Source organism: Mirounga leonina, unplaced genomic scaffold (assembly GCF_011800145.1).
Source record: "Mirounga leonina isolate KUSES-001 unplaced genomic scaffold, KU_Mleo_1.0 Mir_118, whole genome shotgun sequence".
Classification (NCBI taxonomy): domain Eukaryota; kingdom Metazoa; phylum Chordata; class Mammalia; order Carnivora; family Phocidae; genus Mirounga; species Mirounga leonina.
Genome location: NW_023270277.1, coordinates 4,632,642 through 4,653,088, shown reverse-complemented (window position 1 = coordinate 4,653,088; position 20,447 = coordinate 4,632,642). Strand labels below are relative to the sequence as shown.

The window sequence follows — 20,447 nt, the reverse complement described above, 5'->3', positions numbered from 1 at the left end:
TGGGGGTCACACAGACACTCGTGTGCTGGGACCGGGGCCGCGTCATCTTTGTCAACCTCCCCTCGGCTACCGACTGCTTTCTGGGAAAGCAGAATGCCAGCACGATCCAACCAGAAACCTTAGAGTTAGAAAAACATTAGAATCAGAGCGCAGACTTTCACAAGTTGTGAAGAAAGTACTGAAAAGGCCAAAGGATGGAAGAGGAAAGCGGGCGAGAGAAGCCCAAGGCCAGTGTGCGGGGGAGAAGGAAACGTGGGCAGGGGGCCTCCGTTTAACAGCAGATCCCGTCTAGAAAAGCCCCTGTTTCAAACCTTATCCTGACGGGCGGCTACTCCAAGAAGATGAGCAATACTTCACGCCACGGATGTGACCAAAATAAGCATTTGGGCGGGAGGCAGTCCTCAGCGCAGCCTTTCCAGACTCAGATTCTGCAAAGCATCCCTGTATTCTTCCACCTCCAGAGCCCCTTTTGCTCAAGAAAATTCACTTTTAAACAATTCTTCTTAAGTAATCCATTCAGGGCGCTTCCTCCCCCAGCCCCTGGCACCTGGCTGAGGTTGCCCCCCTCACCCCTGCTGGCTTTGATTCGGGCTAAGTTCCACGGTCAAAGCACCGGGTGGGAAAGTTCTGGGTTCTCAGCTGTCAGCGTGTCTTCTCAGGAGAATTGATGGAGATTGCTGTTGGACACCTGGCCTCTGGTTACCGGCGCCTAGACACTCTGCAACTGACCGAGGCATCTGCCTCCATCTGGAGGCCTGTCTGCATGGGCCACTCTGCATCTCCATCAAAAGTCCTGTTTTCCTCTGCATGTTTGGTCCAATAACTCTACCCGAAACCTGAGTGTAGATGCCCCCACTGCTGCCTGACTCTGACAGTGTTGGGCTGGGGGCGGTGGGGGAAAATGGAGTATGCGAGAGCAAACTAAAACCTTAGGTTAATAACACAACATTATCCTGGTATGTCCATGCCAACCCTTCACAGGCCTCCTCCGGTCTCGTCTACCCACTTTAAGTGCTTTACGAATGCACCTCTAGATGTAACTGCCATATCCAGGGAGCATGCATAGGGCACCACAGGGATGCAGTCCCCAAAATGCAGAATGTGGGGCACTCTGTAGGAGACATGGCTCTCTCTTCCATAGAAAATATCGCAAGGAAAAAATGTGAGGGAAGAGAACGCCACAGAGTCAAAGAGGCATAGATAAGACCAACTGCAATGTTTACACCTTTCTTAGATTCTGATTAAAACCAACTAATATGGGTGCCTGGGTGGCTCAGTCAGCGCCTGCCTTCAGCTCAGGTCATGATCCTGGGGTCCTGGGCTCAAGCCCTGTATCAGGGTCCTTGCTCAGGGGGGAGTCTGCTTCTCCCTCTCCCTCAGCCCCTCCCCCCGTTCATGCTCACTCTCTCTCTCTCAAATGAATAAATAAAATCTTTAAAAAAAAACTAATTTAAAATCTGTGGAATAATAGGGAACATTTAAATGCTGATTAGAGATTTGTGATATCAATAATTGTTGATTTTTTAGATATAACAGTATTAGAATTACAGTTGATAGAGTCCTTACCCTTTAGAAACACCTGGGGAAATATTTAGATTGATCCTAAGATATCTGATATTGGCTTCAAAATACAAAAGCTGGAGAAAGTGAATGAGATATGGAGAAAACAAGAGTTGGTAGCCATGATCTGATGATGGTTGAAGACGGACGTTGAAATCATATGGGTTCCTTATACTACGCTGTATCATTTTGTATATGCTTGAAATTTTCCCCTAATACAAAGCTAAAAAACAGTCTGATCACAGCTTTATCTTTGTACTTTCCCTATCCACACCCTCTTGTTTCACAACTGGCCCCGTACTCCTATATTATCCTGTCCGCCTAGAGTACCCTTGTCCTGATTCTTACTTTCCTTCTCTTTCCTCCATTTCTGACCTAATCCTTACTAGTCTTGGCTGTTACAGTGTTCCCGTGGTCGCACGCCAGGTATCAGGTTGATTCATCTTCATACCTTAAATATCTAGCACAGAGTCTGGCATGTTGTCGGTACTTACACTAAAAAGGTCATTGTTTTTACCTCTTTAGTGGTGTGAGGATTAGTCATGCATGTAGAGCACCTAGAATGTTAGGAGCTCAACGCTTGGCAACACCTCCACTTCTCCTCCAACATTTGAACCTACACCCCCTCCCCTCAGTCCCACTTGCTCTTCTTCTGGGAAGCTCCTCAAACCACTACTGACCCACTGGTCCCTCTGCTTTCTGAACACCTGTATCTGCTGACAAATATCTGCTTAACGTTCGCTCTTCTGGGAAGATTTCTATGAGAAAATGCGCTGTGGTTCTTTCCAGTTCCTTCCTGCCCACCCCCAGGGATGATCACAGTGCTCTCAGGACTATCTAAAATATATTCAGATTGATGGAGGGCAACTGGAATTTGATCATCCTAAGACTGTTAGGAATTGTAAGATCTTAAATCCAGTCCCCATAGGAAGAATGAAACCCATCTAGTAATCACACACATAAAGCAAACAGTAACTTCCCATCCATTAAGCTTACGCCATCCGATGGAATAGTCAGAATGGGGGCTATTGTCACGATTTGGCAAATAAACCTGAGAATCAGAGAAAATGCTCATCCGAGTTCATTCAGCTAATGAATGAACTGAGAATGAGATCCCAGGTCTCCTGATCCCGACACCCTGGAGCCTCTATGACACTCTTGCCCAAGGGTCCACCCAACTTCTGCTCCTCCAGGTCAGAAAGTCCTTCCTCACTAAGCTGTCCCTAAATCTTGATTCTGGAATGCACCACAGAGCACTCGATCCGCAAACACTAAGTCTTTAGTGGGCATCAGGTGCTGTGCTTAAGATGGGGCTAGATAGATCAAGAGAAAACGAGTCGGCCATCAGATAGCTTGGATATAACACAATGCACTGGGTCACCGTCGCCAATAAGGGATACGGAGAGTTCTGTGTGACACAAAGACAGAGCTTGGTAGTTTAACTCTCTATTTTGCCACCACTCAGGCTGTAACGTACTTCCCAAAGCCTCCTCTCTCCCCTCCAGCTGGTGTATGATAAACACCAGACCGGCAGGAGCTCTCAGGGGCCAGATTGCGCCGTCCCGGGCAGGGAAAGTCAGGGATTTGGGCAGACGGAGGCTCCACAGAACTAAGAGCTCCGAAGGGAGCTTGCCCACACGCTGCGCCAGACAAACAGACTGTCGGGGAGCTTCTGGTGCTCCGGGTTAGCGTGGTCCTGAGTGCAACACATGCGGATACCTGCGACCTGCAGACAAGGAAGGACCAATGACTCCTCCAAAGTAGACATGGAGGGAAGGAAGAGGGGACCACAACCAGGTGGGAAAGCCATGGGATGTGAATTAAGTGTTGGCTTCAGGGACCGTCCACAAAATATGCAACGGGACCTCCCTAACAGGAGGGAGAGCTTGAGGGGTGCGGCTGGGAACGCTGCTCAGAGCGCACTGAAGGCGGGAAGTGGAGTCAGCGGTGCTGCAGAATTCACAGCTACAAGGACCTAGAAGAGATTTCCGGGGCAAGCGACCCTGAGGTGGACTGGTGGAGTGGGCTGAGTTCGGCAGCGGGCAGGTGGCGAAACTACCATAAGAGCTACTCTCCCGTCCAGACCTGCGTCTGCCTCGCCCTCTGCACCTCCCCACAGTGGACGGTTTTTTGCAGGTGCTTTTGCTTGCATTTTGCAAACCAGAGTTTGCTTGGTTGTAACTTTCCTTCTTTTCTGTCCCTCTGCATTGTCTGCTTCTCCCAACTGGTGTTTGTAATAACTCCCCATCTAGTATCATCTGTGAGTTTCATTAACATGCTGATTACTCCTTTGTCATTAATTTAAAAAAACATTAAATTATTATTTAACATTTACTGTGCATGGACAACGCATCCAAGGTACAGAACAGAGAAATGGATCACACTCTAACTGCACCCTCATCCTCCTGTCCCAGAAAATTTCTCCAGTAGCCGAGTGTGGTTGAGTTTTTGTCCTTTTCCCTTCATGGATCACAAGGATGATTTTTCAGGATCTTCACTGTCAGGTGGAACCAGAAAACAAAATCCCCAGAGATTGTCTCTCCCTAGAGGGACGTTATGTGACCTCATTAGTCACTTCTCATCTATTGCTTTTGTCACTAAGAATGTATATCCTGCCACGGTCCCTGTGCTCTCAGGTAGGACGGTGGCTTGTTTGCCTGTAGACCCCACTAGACCTCAAGCCCCATGAGGCCAGGGGCTAGGAAGCTATGCATCTCTTGGCATTCTCGTCATCAGGGACTTCCATAAAGCAGGTGTCCGGGGTAGGAGCAATGGCACCGTGTCGGCTGTTTCATCCATCACCTGCACATTCATACCTGGCCTTCGGCTAAAGTGAATCTCTTCCAGAAGAGGCTGAGTGGCCTTTGCCAACATTTATGTCTGCAGTTTTCAATTTCATCCTGGCTCTTCTTTTTATTCCATTTCATACCATAGGGAATGTCCATTTCCAAGATGATCCTGTCCTAGGAAGTACTTTGCTGTCCTGGAAGCCCAGTTTGGAAAGTCCTCATGCTGCTGTGAATTCCCCCCGATCCCAGCAAAGCTGCCCTATTCCCCCATCTCTGAAATGCTTTCTGAAGAGAGGTTCCCCTGCTTACCATGGCCCTTGCCCTTGACATGGCTCTTGGGGTTTTCCTCAGGTCCTGAGTTATCTTTCTACAAACTGTGGGGTTGGGTCTCTGCTCCACAGTCTGCTAGTCACTGTCGTTGGGCCCATTCTTAACAAAAGCCTCCGTTTCCCTCACTTTATATAAAGTGAAGAATTTTGACAGTAACATTTTCTTTTCCAGGGTCGTTGTGGGAATCAGCTTCATCTGCACACAATATTGATCTGGGAGGGACAGATACGGATCTAGACACCCTGAAAGGTCACTGTGTGATAAATGGGAGGGGATGGTGAGACTTGTTCACTGTATCTGAAAGCATCCACGATGGCCTGTATGCCTTTAGAGGAACAAATTTCCCCTTGAGATTCCCTGGGGCCACTCTTCTCACTCACTGAGCAGGATAAGTATTCGTGGGACCAGAATCTTCTGCCTTCAAAAGCAGTACTACCTTCAGACAGAGTTCAACCTCTCCCAGGGACAAGACAAACAAGCCACCACATACCATGGAGGGATGTCTCTGCTTGTTGACAAGGGCGGATCAGAAAAGGGAGGACCAGAACACAGTGTAGTGGGGACACATTGGTCCAGCAGGCCGCCCTGGGTCCCTCCCCATGCGGCTGCTTCCTATTGGTGTAACTTGTGGCGACGGCTCCCCAAGACCCCATTTCTTCACTGTGATATGGAGACGATACTCCTTGCAGGTCTGTGGGCTCCCCTAGACCCCGTTTCCTCACTGTAATATGGAGATGATTATCTTGGCAGGTCTCTGAGCATTCAAATTAACCAGGGTAGGGCAGTAAGCAAAGTGCCTGGCTCATAAGAGGGTCTCAGTTCATAATAGTGATTTTTTACACCTATAATGAGACATCTGCTTCTAGACTGTCTATACACCTCCAGTTCAAATTTGATGGTTGATTTTTTTAACCAAGTGACCCCAGGTGATTGACCCTCCTTCCCCAAACACACACACACACACACACACACACGGCAATAGCTGAATTCCTTCATGGAACAAGCATTTAATAGGTCCCTACTGTATATCACACCATGGTAGGAGTTGGTGATACACACATGAAAATCTCCTGTTAATAATGTTAATTTCCTAAATTCCTAGATAAAATGGAGTCCAATTGTCAGAACCTCCCAAAATTTATTCCCCTTTACGTTTTGAGGCTTTCATAAAAGTTGGGATACGTGGAGATCCCGAGGAATGGAAACAGACTATGGCCTGCTGGGTCCTTCGAGTGTGGTGTGGAACATGATTATGCACGTTGTGTGGATTTTCTAAGTCAGTGACAAAAATAAATTAGTAGAATAAATAAAAACATGTATCAAAAAAGACACAGATAATTGCCCAGGGGAACAAGTGAATGACTTTTGAGTTTCCCACGTGGAGAATTTTACCACATTTTCCTTCCTGTTAACCAGAGCTCTGTATAACGACTCATTAGCATCGCAAATAGTGTGAACCGTGATGCAGGCAGGAAAGTGGTCAGGCCCCATCTGAGTCATGGGTTCTGGAAAGAGAACATTGGGGGGGGGTAGTGCTTTGGTATTTGGGAGTTGGAGGAGGTGAGTGGGCATTCCTGATAGGACCATAGGACCATCATCCTCATCATTGTGAGGACTCATTCACGGCTTCACATCCTACCAAACACTCTCCTCTGCAATTGACTTGAACCTCCCCATTGATCCTTAGAAAGATGCTGTGAGGTATTTTTACCCTCGTTTTCAAATGAGGAAACAGATGCCCCAGGCACTCACGTGCCCGGATGATAGCACATCTGGGACCTGTTTCTGACCGCGGTGGCCCCACTCCTGATCCTGCTGCTCTGTCTCCCACCCAGTGTCGGCCCCATCCTGAAAATGCACACCCGAGCGATTTAAGAAAGGGAACAGGTTGCACAAACCAAGTGATGAGCAGTGACTGAGATTTCTGAGTGGCTGACACTTTGATCTTGGACTTCCAGCCTCCAAAACCATGAGAGAATAAATTTCTGTTGGTTATGGCCCCTGGTCTGTGGTAATTTGTAGGACAGCCCTCTATCACTCTCCGCATAGCTTTAGAATGAAGGCTGAGTTCCCAAGCTGTGCACACTGCGCCCTCGAGGTTGGACACTTGAGTAACTGGCCCCCAGGTATACCAGTTGGACCAAACTCCTGCACTTAATGGACCGGCCATTCCCTTGGACACTCCTGTCCTGCATTTTACTTAGCTGACACCTACTCATTCGCAAGATCCAGGTGACATACGGGATCCTCCCAGCAGCCTCCTCTGACCTGCCCCTTGGCTGCCTGCTGTGCGAATGCCCACCACAGCACCTGCCACACCTCATTCTCATCACCATTCGGCAGATCTGCCTCCCCTCCAGGCCAGGATTTCCTAGTGACTAGGATGAGTGTCTTTGTGGCCAGCAACGAATCACTGGTTAACAGAATACACCTCCTCTGATCTGCACCTTAAGATTCTAAGGATGTTTTTTAAAATGTAACCAGAGTACCAGGAACAGGTGCCTATTCCTAGCCTGCTGCTTCATGTTAATGAATGAGGTACATATTCTTCCGTGAAGTTTAAATGAAGGGAATGAAAATCAAGGTGAGTTATCAGAGTTACTATGAAAACAAACAGCATCTGTGTTTATTCTTTTTTTCCCCATTAGTAAAAGGATGCTCGCTGATTGTTATGATGCTGCCCATCAGTGAGGACAGGATTTAAGTACTTGTCTCGGGCAGGGAGGAAGCCAGTGTGGAGATGCTGACGCATGTTACTGGGCCGGCACCATGAGGAGGGGAGGAGGGTGCGTGGCCACTTACCCAGCCACTCAGATCCGTCTGGCACCAAGAGTTGAGAATGCTCCCAGCAGAGAAAACCTCAGAACAGAAAAGTGCTTCTCCCAGCGGTGGGATCCCTCTCCCACCCGCACCTCCTCCCCCTCCCGCTCCAATCATCTTATTTTCAATCTCCAGGCCAGGTGTCAACGAAGAACGTACAAAAGATGGAGCCAGACAGGATTTACAAAAGTAACCTGTATTCCAGCCAAAATCTCTTTTAAAAAGAAATCCCTTCTAAAGGGGGGACAAACTACGTAAGACACAATACATTTAAAATATGTATTGAAATTACAAATCAAACTTCTCCATGTGATTCCAAAGTACAAAACACAACATTAAAAGGCATTCAAACAGCTCTTTTATACATCACAGTGTTAGTGGCACAAAGTGGACTGACATTTCAAAAAACACAAACCGAACTTTTGTTTTTACCACCACTTGTCAAATATGTACTGTATACATGTGCGTGACCCATTCATGCATATGTTTATACAAGATTAAAATACACCCATGGTAAAGTGAGCAAAGAATGAAGGAAAGGTCAGGCGTGTGGCAGGTCCCTACCCCTCACCAAAGGCTCCCAGAAGTGTGGAAGACAGGATTATACAAACCAAAGGAAGAACGGAGCCCATGGGCTCTACGTACCCAAACAGCATGCGCTCTTAGTACTGATGCATTAGCTACTATATTTGAGTGCAGGCCCTTTTCCATTTGGCATTTTTGGCAACACCAGTCATAATCTCCTCATTTCATGTATTTTCATAAGGGCTTAGGTTAGTTAGAAGGAATAAACAAGCTTTGGTATTTTTTAAAGAGACCTTCATGAAGCTTTATACATGCAAAATGTTTTCCCTTGATGATTTCACTGATTTATATATATATTTATATACAGGGGTATTTATTAATAAATGAGAATCTGAGAAACATACAAAAAGCCTACCCTGGTTCTTTCCAATCCCCTAATTTTTAAAGACTACCAAGGGAAAATCTCCTCTTCTAATCTGTTAAATAACTTCTAACTGCAATATAGATGAAAAAGATAGACTCATCTTGGAGTAAGTTTTGTGTAGCTGAGAATCCCTTTCCCCGTGGGCCCTGTGTTCTAATCAGGAATCGGCCTGGTTCCTAAACTGGTTTTATGGAATAATATGCTGTAAAGAGAATTTGTTCCCCTTTGAAAGGGTGCCACACGATGGTTCCCCAGTCTCCGGCTACTCCTGGGGGTGAAGAAGAACGGATCTGGACAGCGGCTCATGCAACTGAAGGATTTGATTATGCTCAGATCCTGAGTCAATCTCTGCTACGTGAACGTCTGCCGCACCTCCTCTCTGAGGGCACTGGCCTCCGGTGACCGCTACAAAGCTCAAGGGCCGGGCTGCACGGGGCACGACAGAGCCAGACCGAGAGACCAGGCACGTCCAATAAAACTGCACGATGGGGTCAGAGGGACACAGATGACCTAAGGTCAGCCATGCGCTCTGGCGACGCCCCAACCAGACACCGGTCGAGTCAGCCATGAAAGGGTCTTCTTCCCTCCCCTCCAGAATTTCAAGGCCTCCAAAGGAATAAACGTACATGTGCTTCCAGAACATCAGCATGAAAAGCATCCGTGAAAGTGAATGTAATTTTCAATTAAGACAAGCTCTGCCATAGAACAGTCCCCCTACTAAGTGTAGAACCCCCTAAGTTTCCCCCGGGAGTGATGGCGAGGTTAAAATCCAAGACGCGGGCCATCTTCCCACATTCTGTTTACATTTTACATCATGCGTGCTTAATACTGCATCCCCATGAACAATGGGAATGGCATTCCCTACTGAAATCGGAGGAGTCAGCGGGGGAAATGCAAGTTTAGGTAAGAGCTCAATGCAATCCTGCTGGTATCTTCCTAAGGAACTGACGAGTTTAGTTGTGTTACTATGAAATCAAACCAAGCAAACAGAGGCATGCCTGGTGCAAAGACTCAGAGCAAGCAGGTGCGACTTTGGCTGCGGCCGGCCCCAGAATCTCTGTGGTCCCTACCTGGGTCGAAACACGCGCTTGTGAAACGTGTCAGAGGTGAAAGGCACAAGGATGGTTGAGGCTATGGATGTGCATGATTTGTTCATGGATTTCTCCAGGCTAGACGAACAGCCCAATCCGCTAAGAATAAAGACATCTGAGCTTGAGCCCAGAGAATGCATCCTTTCAAAGGCTCTGGTTCCACCCCAAAGGAAAGGGGTACTACTACTGGGCGGACTTGTACAACACGCAATGGGAAGCAGCTCGCACAGGAAAGGTGGGCCAGGATGGGGCGAGGCCTGCCCCGTGGATACTGGAAACGGCCACGAGCCTGCTGCTGTCTTTAATAGGCATTTAAAGGGTCTGGCTAGACAAGTGCATTCATGGATCCCAGTCTGGGCTCAAGCCTAGGACTCCCGGAGTGTCACCCTCTCCAGAAAGCCATCTACCACCAGACCCTGTTGCAACAATTCGAGGTACAGAGACTCACGTGCCCAGGCTCCACTGAACAGACAGACGATCTCAGGCGTGTTCTTGTTTCATTACTGAATTAAAAATACAACCGTGGTCGTAAGGAGAATGTTCTGAGTGTGATTTTGACACAGACTAGTTTCCTAATGGCTTCAGTTTCATAAAGATAATAAATACTACAGGTGGAGAGTGAAGTGATACTGTTTCTAACCTATGAAACGTTAAGAAATAAGGAAGACGTTTCTATACAGGGAAGCAAACCAGGACCGGAGGCCAACACAAAAACATAGAAGTCAAACATACAAAAAAACCCACCACGAGTTACAAATGTGCTTGCAACAAGCAAACAAGTCTGATTTTGTTTCCATTTCACTCCTTTGTGGAATGTGTAGTAAGTTTTAAAAAGCTCCACTGTAATAAACCTACAACATTTGCCTATTATTTTTGAAGTCCCAAGTTCAATGCAATCAGTCGGCTCCTTAAAAGCACAGGCGGTTTTAAAAGTCCTATTCAAGCCAACTGTCTGTAGAGAATAGCCTCTCTCCACTTTTTAAAAGTCAACCGATGGAACGTGTGGTCTTACCGATCCGCGCCTTCTGCTGCTACCGTTAACAGTCACCCCTGGCCTGGGAGAGGCTGAATGGTAAGATCCCCTAATCGAAATAACTAAGTGAAATGGAAGGGTTTTTTTCAGTGGGGCAAAATGGTTAGCAACAGGACATGGAACTGCGTAAGACACAGATTTCTCCAAAATAACTTAGTCATTTAAAAAACTGAAAATTGGGAAGCTTCTCCCACAGCCCCCGGGAGTCCTCCAGTCTTTCCAGGAAGCCCTGCTGGTGAGGACCAATAGCCCTGTTCCCTTCTCCAAGTCTACACGAGGAGGCTGAGGCGAGAGGCCAAACCACAGTGACTCCCAGCAGAATGATTCCCGAGGAAAGCATCTGGTTTCCAAAGACATTAAAAAATATTTGCTCATACCTGGATGAGAAGAGAGAAGCCCCAAAAGAAGAGAAAAACAAAAAACAAAAGGAAAACCTAATGATGAAGATACTCCTTTAAAGACATTGGTATTTTCAAAGAAATGCAACAACAGAGGAACCCATGTTTATAACAGCACACTGCTTATAGCGTTTAAGACGTCGTTACAAGTTTCAAGAAAAACACAAAGAGCGCGTAAGGCTTTCTAAATCTCCTGAAAAGTGGCCGAGCCAGAAAAGTCATTTAGCGATATCTTCCTAAAATGCACGTTTCAAGAAAGGCATAGGATGGTGTAGATGCACCTTGTTGGTTTTTCACTACTCAGTTGGGAAGAAAAAAAAAAAACAACCTAAAAAGGATTTTACTAAACGCCATTAGTAATAAAAACAGTTGTCATACAGAGTGCTTTTCTCAAGTCAGAATTACCGGATTCTGTCTGAGGTGAGTTGCAACCCCCAAAAGTCTTCTTCTCTCAGCAACGTGGCACCGTCTTGACACCAAGGAGCAGACGCACAACATTTTGCACGAGAGGGTCTCTTAAGCAACCACCAGACACTCCTAGTCCGTACCCACTGGGAGAAAACCGCCCGGCGTGCTCCGTGCAGCACCTCCCTTGTCAAGTCGGCAGAGACGGACTGTGGCGCCGTGCCCTACCCACGCCAGCCTGCCTTCCCCACGCCCAGGTGACTGCACCCAGGGCCTCGGCAAACGTTCTGACATCAGTCCCTGAAATCACGGCATCCGGCGTGACACTGTGAAGCTCAATGGGGCACATAAGGCAAGAAAGATGTTTAGTGAGAGGGGACGGCGGGGTGGGGTGGGGGAGAGCCACGCTTCCCAGAGGCAGGGGTCTTGTTCCAGCATCGTGCCTTCCTCTAGGTGGGTAATGGGTCATCGTCACCTTTACTGCACTTGCACTTGCAGCAAAGTACAAATGGAGTGGCCAAGAGCAGGAAAGGCGAGGCCACCAATAGCAGGAGCCCAAATCCAGCAAAAATGCCCACGACCTGCAAGAAGGAAACACAGGAGCAGAGGGTAAGGTGGCTAGTTTGCAGGTTCCATAGTTGAAGTATAAACCACACAACCATCCACCCACCCATCCTCTACCCATCCATCATCCATATATGCATCCACCCAGCCACCCATCTACCCATCTATCCACTCATCCATCAACCATCCATCCATCCATGCACCCATCATTCACCCATCCCTCATCCACTATTCATCTACCCATGCATCCATTCATGCATCCATTCATCCATCCACTCAGCTATCTATCCACTCAACTGTCCATCCCCATCATCATCCCATCCATCCATCCATCCATTCATCTAACCATCCATCCATCCATATATCATCCATCCATCCATCTATCCATCCATCCATCTATATATCATCCATCCATCCTCGCATCCATCTATCCGTCCATATAGCCACCCATCCACCAATACTCCCTTCCCTTCACTTCCTGCCCCTCACTCCCCGTGCCCTTTCTTTCATTTCTTTTTCTTCCTTTCCCTTTCTTCCCCCACCCTTCTATCTAAGCACCCAAACCACCACCCATTTATACATCCAGTTAACCAACAAGCCTCCCCTGAGCCAGACACTGTACTAGCTATTACAAATACAGAGACACATCAGATCATGGATCCTAGAGCACCCATTTCGCTGGTAAGAGACTGAGACTTAACCAACTGACAATACGTTTTACAGAAACTGCCATCACGTTCCAAGTATAAAGGGAACCCAAGGGTCAGACATCTGCTAAGAGGAAGGAGGACTGAGATTTCAAAGATGAGGAGGTGGTTAGTGCACCGGAAAGACTAGGCTAGGGCATTCCAGATGGGAGAACAGAGAGACTCAGGCACAGAGCATCAGGGAGGAAGCAGACCCGTGTCCTGTCCTGATTTAAAACCCAGGACTGCTTTTAAAACTGTTACACGTTTTGACTTTGTTTTATAACACATGCTTACGCCCAGGTGTAAGTAAATGTAGACATGTTGTCAGCGAAGTCGGGCAGTGTGGCTGGTCAAAAGAGCCTCCTGCCCCGGCGGCACGCATTCCCAGGCGGACGGCAGCCCCAGCTGCAATCTGCGGACAGAGTCAGACCGCCACCTAGTGTTCGCAATGATAAATATGTGACGCGTTCCTGTCTCTCTGTGCCCCATCTTTCTCAAATACAAACAAATGAGGTACAAGATCTCTAAGAGCCGTTATCAGCTCTGAAGCCTGAAACCAGGCTAGGGCACCCCAGATGTGTGAAAGTACGCCTTCACTTAGATCTCCGCCTGAAAACGATCGTATACACACTGCCCTGCATTTATAAATCACGCTGCCAACGCTGGGAACCTGTGTTTCCTGCCCAGGCGGCTAACTCCGTTTGTCTGAACATAATGTCGATGGTGGAATTACGGGACGTGAAATCAGATCAGGCTTTGTTAAAAGCATGTGCGCACTGATACTTCAGAATACATGAAAACGCCAGAAAGGGGTTATTTCGAGGGCCCTCGCACAATCGCTACCACTTGGAACACACGGTCAGTCCCAAAGAAGCCAGGGGCTCTTTGCAGTCAAAAACATACCAAGATCCTTGACCAAATGTTCCCATTCTTGGCCAATAACACACCTTCATTTTCACCCTCTCTTGCCTCTTACTCTGCATGCCATTTCGTAAGCAAGGTCACCAATTTCTTGCCGACTGGATGGAGGATGAGGATGTTGCCAGAAGGAAAGCAGCCAATGGTAAAGAACGAGATAGGAAGCAAATATCACAAAACAAAAACAACCGGTGAGTGAGCGTGTTACAAACGTGTGTCATGCACTGGATTATACACTGCAGGACACACACATACACTGCAGGACGGGTCAGCAGGTCCGGGCTCCGAGGGAATCACGGGGGGATGCCGCAGTGTTCATACTGGCTGTCTCTGAGATTCCAAGGCCCGGCTGACCGCTCAGGCTGAGCCTCTCAAACTCAGACTGCAGCTTCAGAGTAGAACACAGGTTCTCTGACCACGCGCAGCCCCCTGCATCTCCCATAATAAACATGCAATAGATGTTCAGGAGCACAGAAACCGGTACGCTCTGAATCCTCTCCTCTGGAGAGTTCTACAGGCCATACCCCAGTGCTGGGGAACAATAAGCCAAAGTCAAAGGTACATAAGGTGAATGCACGGAGCGTCTTTAATTCACTGACGCTTGGCATATGCACATGGCATCGGTGCCTGCCGAGCATGGGATAGATGTGGCAGACACTAGGACGGTGACGGGGGTGAGGGCCGAGGGCTGTGGCCGCTCACAGGTCTCTTCCCAACTCCCCCTGCAGGGACATCACGGTGGCAGCCTGAAATAGCCACCGGTGCGTGTTTACAGCACAGGAAGCAGCTGACACGGCAAGCGTGCAGATCGGGGCGTCCCCTGCCCGGGAGCCAGCAGTTAAATACCGACTATGGCGCCACTGCGGGTCTGTGCTTGCGGCGAGGGATTTCACGAGCTCAGAGTGCCAGCAGTGAGCCGAGGCTACAGTGATGTCCACTAGGGGACAGGTCACGCCTCTCTCCCGCCCGCCCTTGGTAATAGCTCCTCTTTCCTGTTTAGTGACTATTTGCTGCTCTGAAGTCATGAGGTTCTGCCTCTGTTCTCTGGAAGAACGGGTTCTGGTGGAGGGCTGGCAGACACCAGTCATGACCAAGGGGTGAAAACGGCCCAGACACAGATGCGAGATGCAGAAAACAAGGGCTGGGAAGCTCGGGGGGCTTCCCCAGGGAGGCAGCAGCTCCAGCCGGCATGAGCCAAGTGCAGAGGAGCTGAGGCGGCAGAGAATCTCAGACCGGCTGGAAGACACTCTAGTGGAGTAGAGGGAACGCAGATAACCAGACGTGTGCAGGCAGGACGTCGGGGTGGAGTCCGGCAGAGCCAAAACAGGGAGCCCGGGATCACCGCTCAGAAGCTTAGCATTCGTCTTGTTGAGAAACCAAGGACAGGTGAGTTCCAGGGGCTTTGTGGAGGACGGGTCCACAGGAGGGAAGATGGAGCCAGGAGCCCCTTGTAGGACTCCCACCAGGACAGGCAGGTGGGAGGGAGGAGGACGACTGGGAGAAGAGGCTCAGACCAGAAGGATGTTCAGAAAGCAAAATCAGCAAGACTTGAAGGGATCCAAGAACCCTGCACTCAGTTTTGGCTTGAGGGGATGGACATGCCATCTTGGTAATAAGAGAAGAACGATGAGTTCCATTTGGATGTTCTGAGTTTGAGCAGCCCACGGGCACCCACGTGAAGCTTTCTATGAGGCAGTAGGTACATGAATCTTGAGCTCTGGGGAGAAGCCAGCAGATTTCAGGACCATCGGCACACAGATGTTCAAGCAAGTGACTGCCTCCCAGGGAGGGAGCACAGATTGAGGAAAGCAACCGAATTAAGCCATCCCACCATCTGTGTGCAGAAGAGAAGGCCATCTCGAAGGCACTTATCAGCTCAGGCCACCATAACCAAGCACCACAGATGGGGCCCAAACACGGGACCTCTGTCTTTTCACGGTCCTTGGGGGCGAGAGTCTGAGACCACGGTGCATCCTCACACAGCTGTCCCTCTGTGCTTTTCTGTGTCCTAATCTCTTCTTAGAAGGACACCAGTCACACTGATCAGGGCCCACCCAACAGCCGCACTGTCACTTAATTACCGCTCTGAGGGACCTACTCCCAGATGCGGTCATGTTCTGAGGCAATGGGGCTTCGGACTGCAAGACGTGAATTCTGAGGGGCCCCAATTCAGCCCCTAACAAAGGAGGACACTGGGGAGGAGTGTCAGGATTGTAGAATTTTAGTATATATGCTGCCGAAGTGAGCACAGGTTTGTAGGAGAGTCAGGAAAAGCTGAGTGTCAGGGAAGCCCCCAGGTGGAGTGGAGAGGGAGGGAGGGCTGATGGAGGCTTCAGTGGGACGGACACATGGATTCACAGCACCCCTCTCCAGGGGACTCGGATCCCACCGCGCTGGTTCTGGGTGGCCCCCAACGGGCTGCCTGCATCCTCTAGATGGGCCTCTCCTCGATTCCGTCTATTCTTCTCCAGGCTCCAGAGGGCTCTGGGGCACCCACGTTCTACCTCCGCACCGCGGGTGCTCTGGGGACTCGCACAGCAAGGTGCCTGCAAAACGGGCCGTGAGTTCAACGGGGCGGAGGGCCGGCCATGGCCAGGCAAAGGAACGCATTTCCAAGAGTGCCGGACAGTGATGCTGCCTGAGAGGAAGCAGGAAGGGGAGCGAGCCTGGGAGTGGGGTTTAGGGCACACAGAGGAGACACACTGGCCGCAGGAGAGTGAGCCCGGGAGGAAGTGGGGGGTCCAGGTCACCCCGGCCTTTTGTCTGAGTGACATGGAGGCTGGAGAGGCCTGTCCCGAAATGAGGGGGATGTGGAGGAGGAAGGGATCTCAAGGGAAAATCTAAGTTCCGCTTGTACATGGTCGGACACCCACACGGGGAGCTGAGGGGACCACATGGTCACGGGGGGGGGGAGCACACAAGGAGGGCTCCCCCGTCGCTGGGGTCACAAGGGCTGGTGCCACCTCCCCATAAACAGAATAATAAGTCATTTTTGACCCTACATTACAGTCCACTCCAATGTTCTCGTCTCACCAGTGCAAAATCTGTGGCCAAAAAGCGATGCCAACGGTCTTGAGATGGCTTAAGACCGAAGGCACGGGGCATCCTGGGTAAGTACAAGGGGCGACTCGTGCCCATTTCACTGAGCTCAGTGAAAAGTACCCTAGGACAGCTCCCTGCACGAGGCCCCCGCACAGGGGTGTCTGCGGATCGCACTCCCGCCCTCCAGCCTGGCCCCGGCCGGTGTTCGTGGGCACAGCTCCACACATGTGTGTGAAGACAGAGACCGGTCGGTAATCCACTGGCTACCTTAAATGCCATCCTTTGGCTAAAAGTGAGCTCCCCCTCCACTGGGAGGGGGGCCCGAGGATCCCCTGCTCAGAAGCGAAGGCAGAGTCAGTGAGGAGAAGACCCTCCCGTCAGGCGCTGACGTCCTCAGGAAAGAGATGTATCCAGTGTGGAGCCAACGGGCCTTCCATCTGACGCACGATGGCCGCCCTCCGGGCCAGCACCAGAAACAGGGCCAACAGTTCACGGCAACCGTGCTGAAAGGGACGAGCAAGGGGCAGATGAAGAGCAGGGCCGTGAGCGTCTCGTGCTCACATCCAGGATTCTGTGGCTGATGGTAAGTAGGACATCTCCCCACACCCTGCAGCCAGAGCCTTCCAAACCACCCTGCGACTGCCCCTTCCTGTTCGCAAGAGCACCGTTTCAGCACAAGACTGTTAAACGCCACCCGGGACAGAATGGAATCGTACAAAACCTTTACGTGACAAAGACACATCTTTTCTGTTCATGGCATGACACCTCGTGAAAAAACTCCATTTGACAGGGTTTTAGGTAGAATGTATTTGGCATGTAATATTTTTACTCCCACAAAAATGCTGAGAGCAGCCTACAATGATCACAAGAAAGCGCACTGAAGTTCTCAAAAACATCTCTTAAAACAATTTCACCTAAATTCCTATCTAAAAGCCGGAAAGCTAAGGAGCAGGAACTTTGTACAGTCAACAAATTATATGGGACGAGCAATCACAACCCCTAAAAATGGGGAGTCACAGGCCACCGAATTCAGGGACAAGTCTGGGGCACCGCTGAGGTGTGCACTGGACCAGGCCCCGAGCGGCACAGAGAGAAGACTTTCCCCAAGAGGCTGATGAAGCCGACGCTGGGCAGAAGCTCCGGGCAACGGCACCATGTGTGCCCCAGGGCAGACACAACTGCTCCAGGCCCAGGGCCCACTTTTCTTAACAGGAGCTTTTTTGTGTCCCCTCAAGAGGGGACAAGTCACATCACCTCCCAACTACACCAACGGTTCGTTCTCTGAATGGTCACAAACCAACTCCCTGTCCCCCCACCCCCCAGGCGCCATCATGCTTGCCCGGGAGCACAGCCTGGACACGAGCCGCTCCATGGGATTTGCGGAGAACAGGGGCCAGCCAGACCGGCCCCTTTCCTTCCTGTCCCACCCAAAGAAAAACGTAGCTGAAGGAGCAAGGACGCAGGTCCCTCCAGAGGGACTTTGCAGAGGGAGGCTGTGAACCCGTCATGAGAAAGCCAAACCCATCGCTCCTGCTTTCATCCAAGTTTCTTCCCAGAGCATACGTCTGGTTCAGGCCTGGGCCAGGGTCCCGGGGGTCACAAAGATGCAAAACAAGTCCCTGCTGTAGAGGACAGTCTGTCTCTCCCAAGAGATAAGACACATGCTCAAGAGGGGAAAACAGGAGGGAGTCACAGTAAGGGACTGGTGCTGAAAGAAATGCACAGAGCCCAGGTGAGGGAGGGGGGCTCTGGTGACAGGCGGGATGGGGGTTTCACGAAGGACATCGCCCTGGACCAGGCTGTAGCCAAAGAGTGTAGCATGTCCGTGCACTGAGCTGGGACAAGCGGAGGAAAGAGGGCAGGACGACACCAGGGCCTGGTAGAGGTGGGGAGAGGGAGGCCTGGCAGGACCACGGTCCCGAAGGCCGGTGAGTGCAGAGCAAGAAGGAGTCGCCTGCCAGGCCCTGGAACCAGCCATTCTGGGGTGTGAGGGCATCGATCTGCCCCCCACCCCGGGTGTTTCTCAAACGCGCACCAGACAGTTCAGGCATGAACTGATGGGAGACAGTAAAACCCGCATTTCGGCTTCAGCAGCTGTGCACCAAACACAAAGTGAGACTCCCGTCCCAGGATCAGTAACAAGCCAGCGGAGAAGCAAACCCCAAGCAGGAGCCCGCCTGACCGGGAAGGGAACGGACGGCCCTAACTGATCCAAAGGCAGGAGGCGCGGGATGGGAGGGCGGTGTCAGGGTCCAGGCCGATGCTGCCCTGAAGGACAAGCCACGGGAGCAGAAGTGCCTTCCAGGGCAGGGTCTCCTCCAGCTTGGGGGGCGGGGGGGTGGTCCTCATCGTCAGAATGGAAGGCCTGGAACAGCAGGGCCTTCCAGGGTCTGCTCAGGAACGTCTGCTCGAGCGAGGCTCTGCCGCCGCACCCCGTGTCCCTCAGCAAGTCCCGAGCCACAGGCCTCCGCGTCCCCGCTTCATACTTCCCACGCTCTGCTGCTTTTGTGACTGCCTGCACTTTCCTTTCAATGCTGGTCCGCTCACATTTTACCATTTTCCCCAAATCTAACACTAACTCGTGGACAGCCTCCGCCGCTCTACCTACAGCCCTGTATGTCCTGGGAGCACCTCACACCACAGAGAGGCAGATGCCTGTGGGAACCTACACCCCGCGTCCCCGCCGCTGGGGACGGCCAGGGACAGCCAGGGGGGCCCCAGGGCCTCAGAGCTGCACTCAGAAGCCAGAAAGAGGGGACAGAAAGGTGTTCCAGGCTCCTTCCCGAGCAAGAGCGCGTGGCACGGACCCTTGTGTCCTGGTTTCCGTATTTCTCGATGCCGTGAATGCCTGTTGCAAGGACCTCAGTGCGGCCCAGGACCCCCCAGGCACACGCAACTCACTCAACTGAATAAACAGGCACAGGGGACAAGGTGTGACCGCCCAGGCTAGGGTCAAAGGGTGACACAGTTTCTACCCTGCCCGGGCGCTCACCTGGGGAGCTCACGCTCGCCACCAGCCGCCCTGGGGTTCGGCAGCTCAGGCCGCATGGAGACACGCCGTGAAGGAGTTCTGGACCGAGCTCCAGCTGAGGCCCCAGCCCACGGCTGTGTCCACGTCCCCATGACACTGACAGCATTTCTGCCCCCCTAATGCCAAGTGAGGCCTTGTTCACACGGCACACTCGTAAACAAGGTAAACGTGAGGATACGAAGCCGATGCATCTGGGGAGGCTTGTCACACGCAAACACCACCTTTGGGCAAAGTCACCTTCCCTCCGCTGGTCCTCATGCCCGACACAGAAAAGACCAGAGCGGAACAATGTGATCGCCGAGTCCTCACCCTGCTCGGATTTCCAGTGATTCCGTACGGATGCACACGAAGCTTCCGCTCACGGGGTGGCTCCGCGAAGGCAATGTGCCCAGACCAATGCACGCTCATCCCCGTAGACTCAAAGGGAAAAGCAGTGGAGGAGGAACACGGGCTCACTACAGTCCCCCTTACTGCATGGGGGTGAGGGTGTGGACATCGTCGTGGGTACAACTGTGACCCCGAACATGCTGGCCTGACCCCCAGTACTGCAGAATGTGAGCTTATTTGGAAATGGGATCTTTTTGGAGGTCATCATGTTAAAATGAGGTTATTAGGGTGCAGCCTAGTCCAATATGACTGGTGCCCTTATCAGAAGGGAAATTGGGCCTCAGATACAGAGCGGCACAAAGAACAGATGGCCTCCGCCTGACTGTCCCCCTCTGCCTGACTGTCCCCCCCCCGGCTGCCTGACTCTCTCCCCTCTGCCTGTCTCCCCCTCTGTCTGACTCTCTCCCCTCTGCCTGACTCTCTCCCCTCTGCCTGACTCTC

At 50.9% G+C, this 20,447-nt stretch overlaps 1 protein-coding gene across 9 annotated transcripts in view; it reads right to left on the bottom strand.

The window, feature by feature from the left end:
- The window catches only part of LOC118007349 (E3 ubiquitin-protein ligase RNF144A), a 184,252-nt gene that overhangs the window by 63,354 nt on the left and 100,451 nt on the right, over positions 1–20,447 (bottom strand). For 6 of the 9 annotated variants that reach the window (XM_035000398.1, XM_035000394.1, XM_035000397.1 and 3 more), the window contains one exon: positions 7,677–11,956. The exons of 2 other annotated variants lie outside the window; for them this stretch is intronic. In XM_035000398.1, coding sequence (XP_034856289.1) covers positions 11,825–11,956 — 132 coding nt within the window. In that variant the 3' untranslated portion in view covers positions 7,677–11,824. Of the gene's footprint in view, positions 1–7,676; positions 11,957–16,158; positions 17,092–20,447 lie in introns of those variants that run through there. One more of the 9 variants, XM_035000388.1, reaches the window with a different exon arrangement.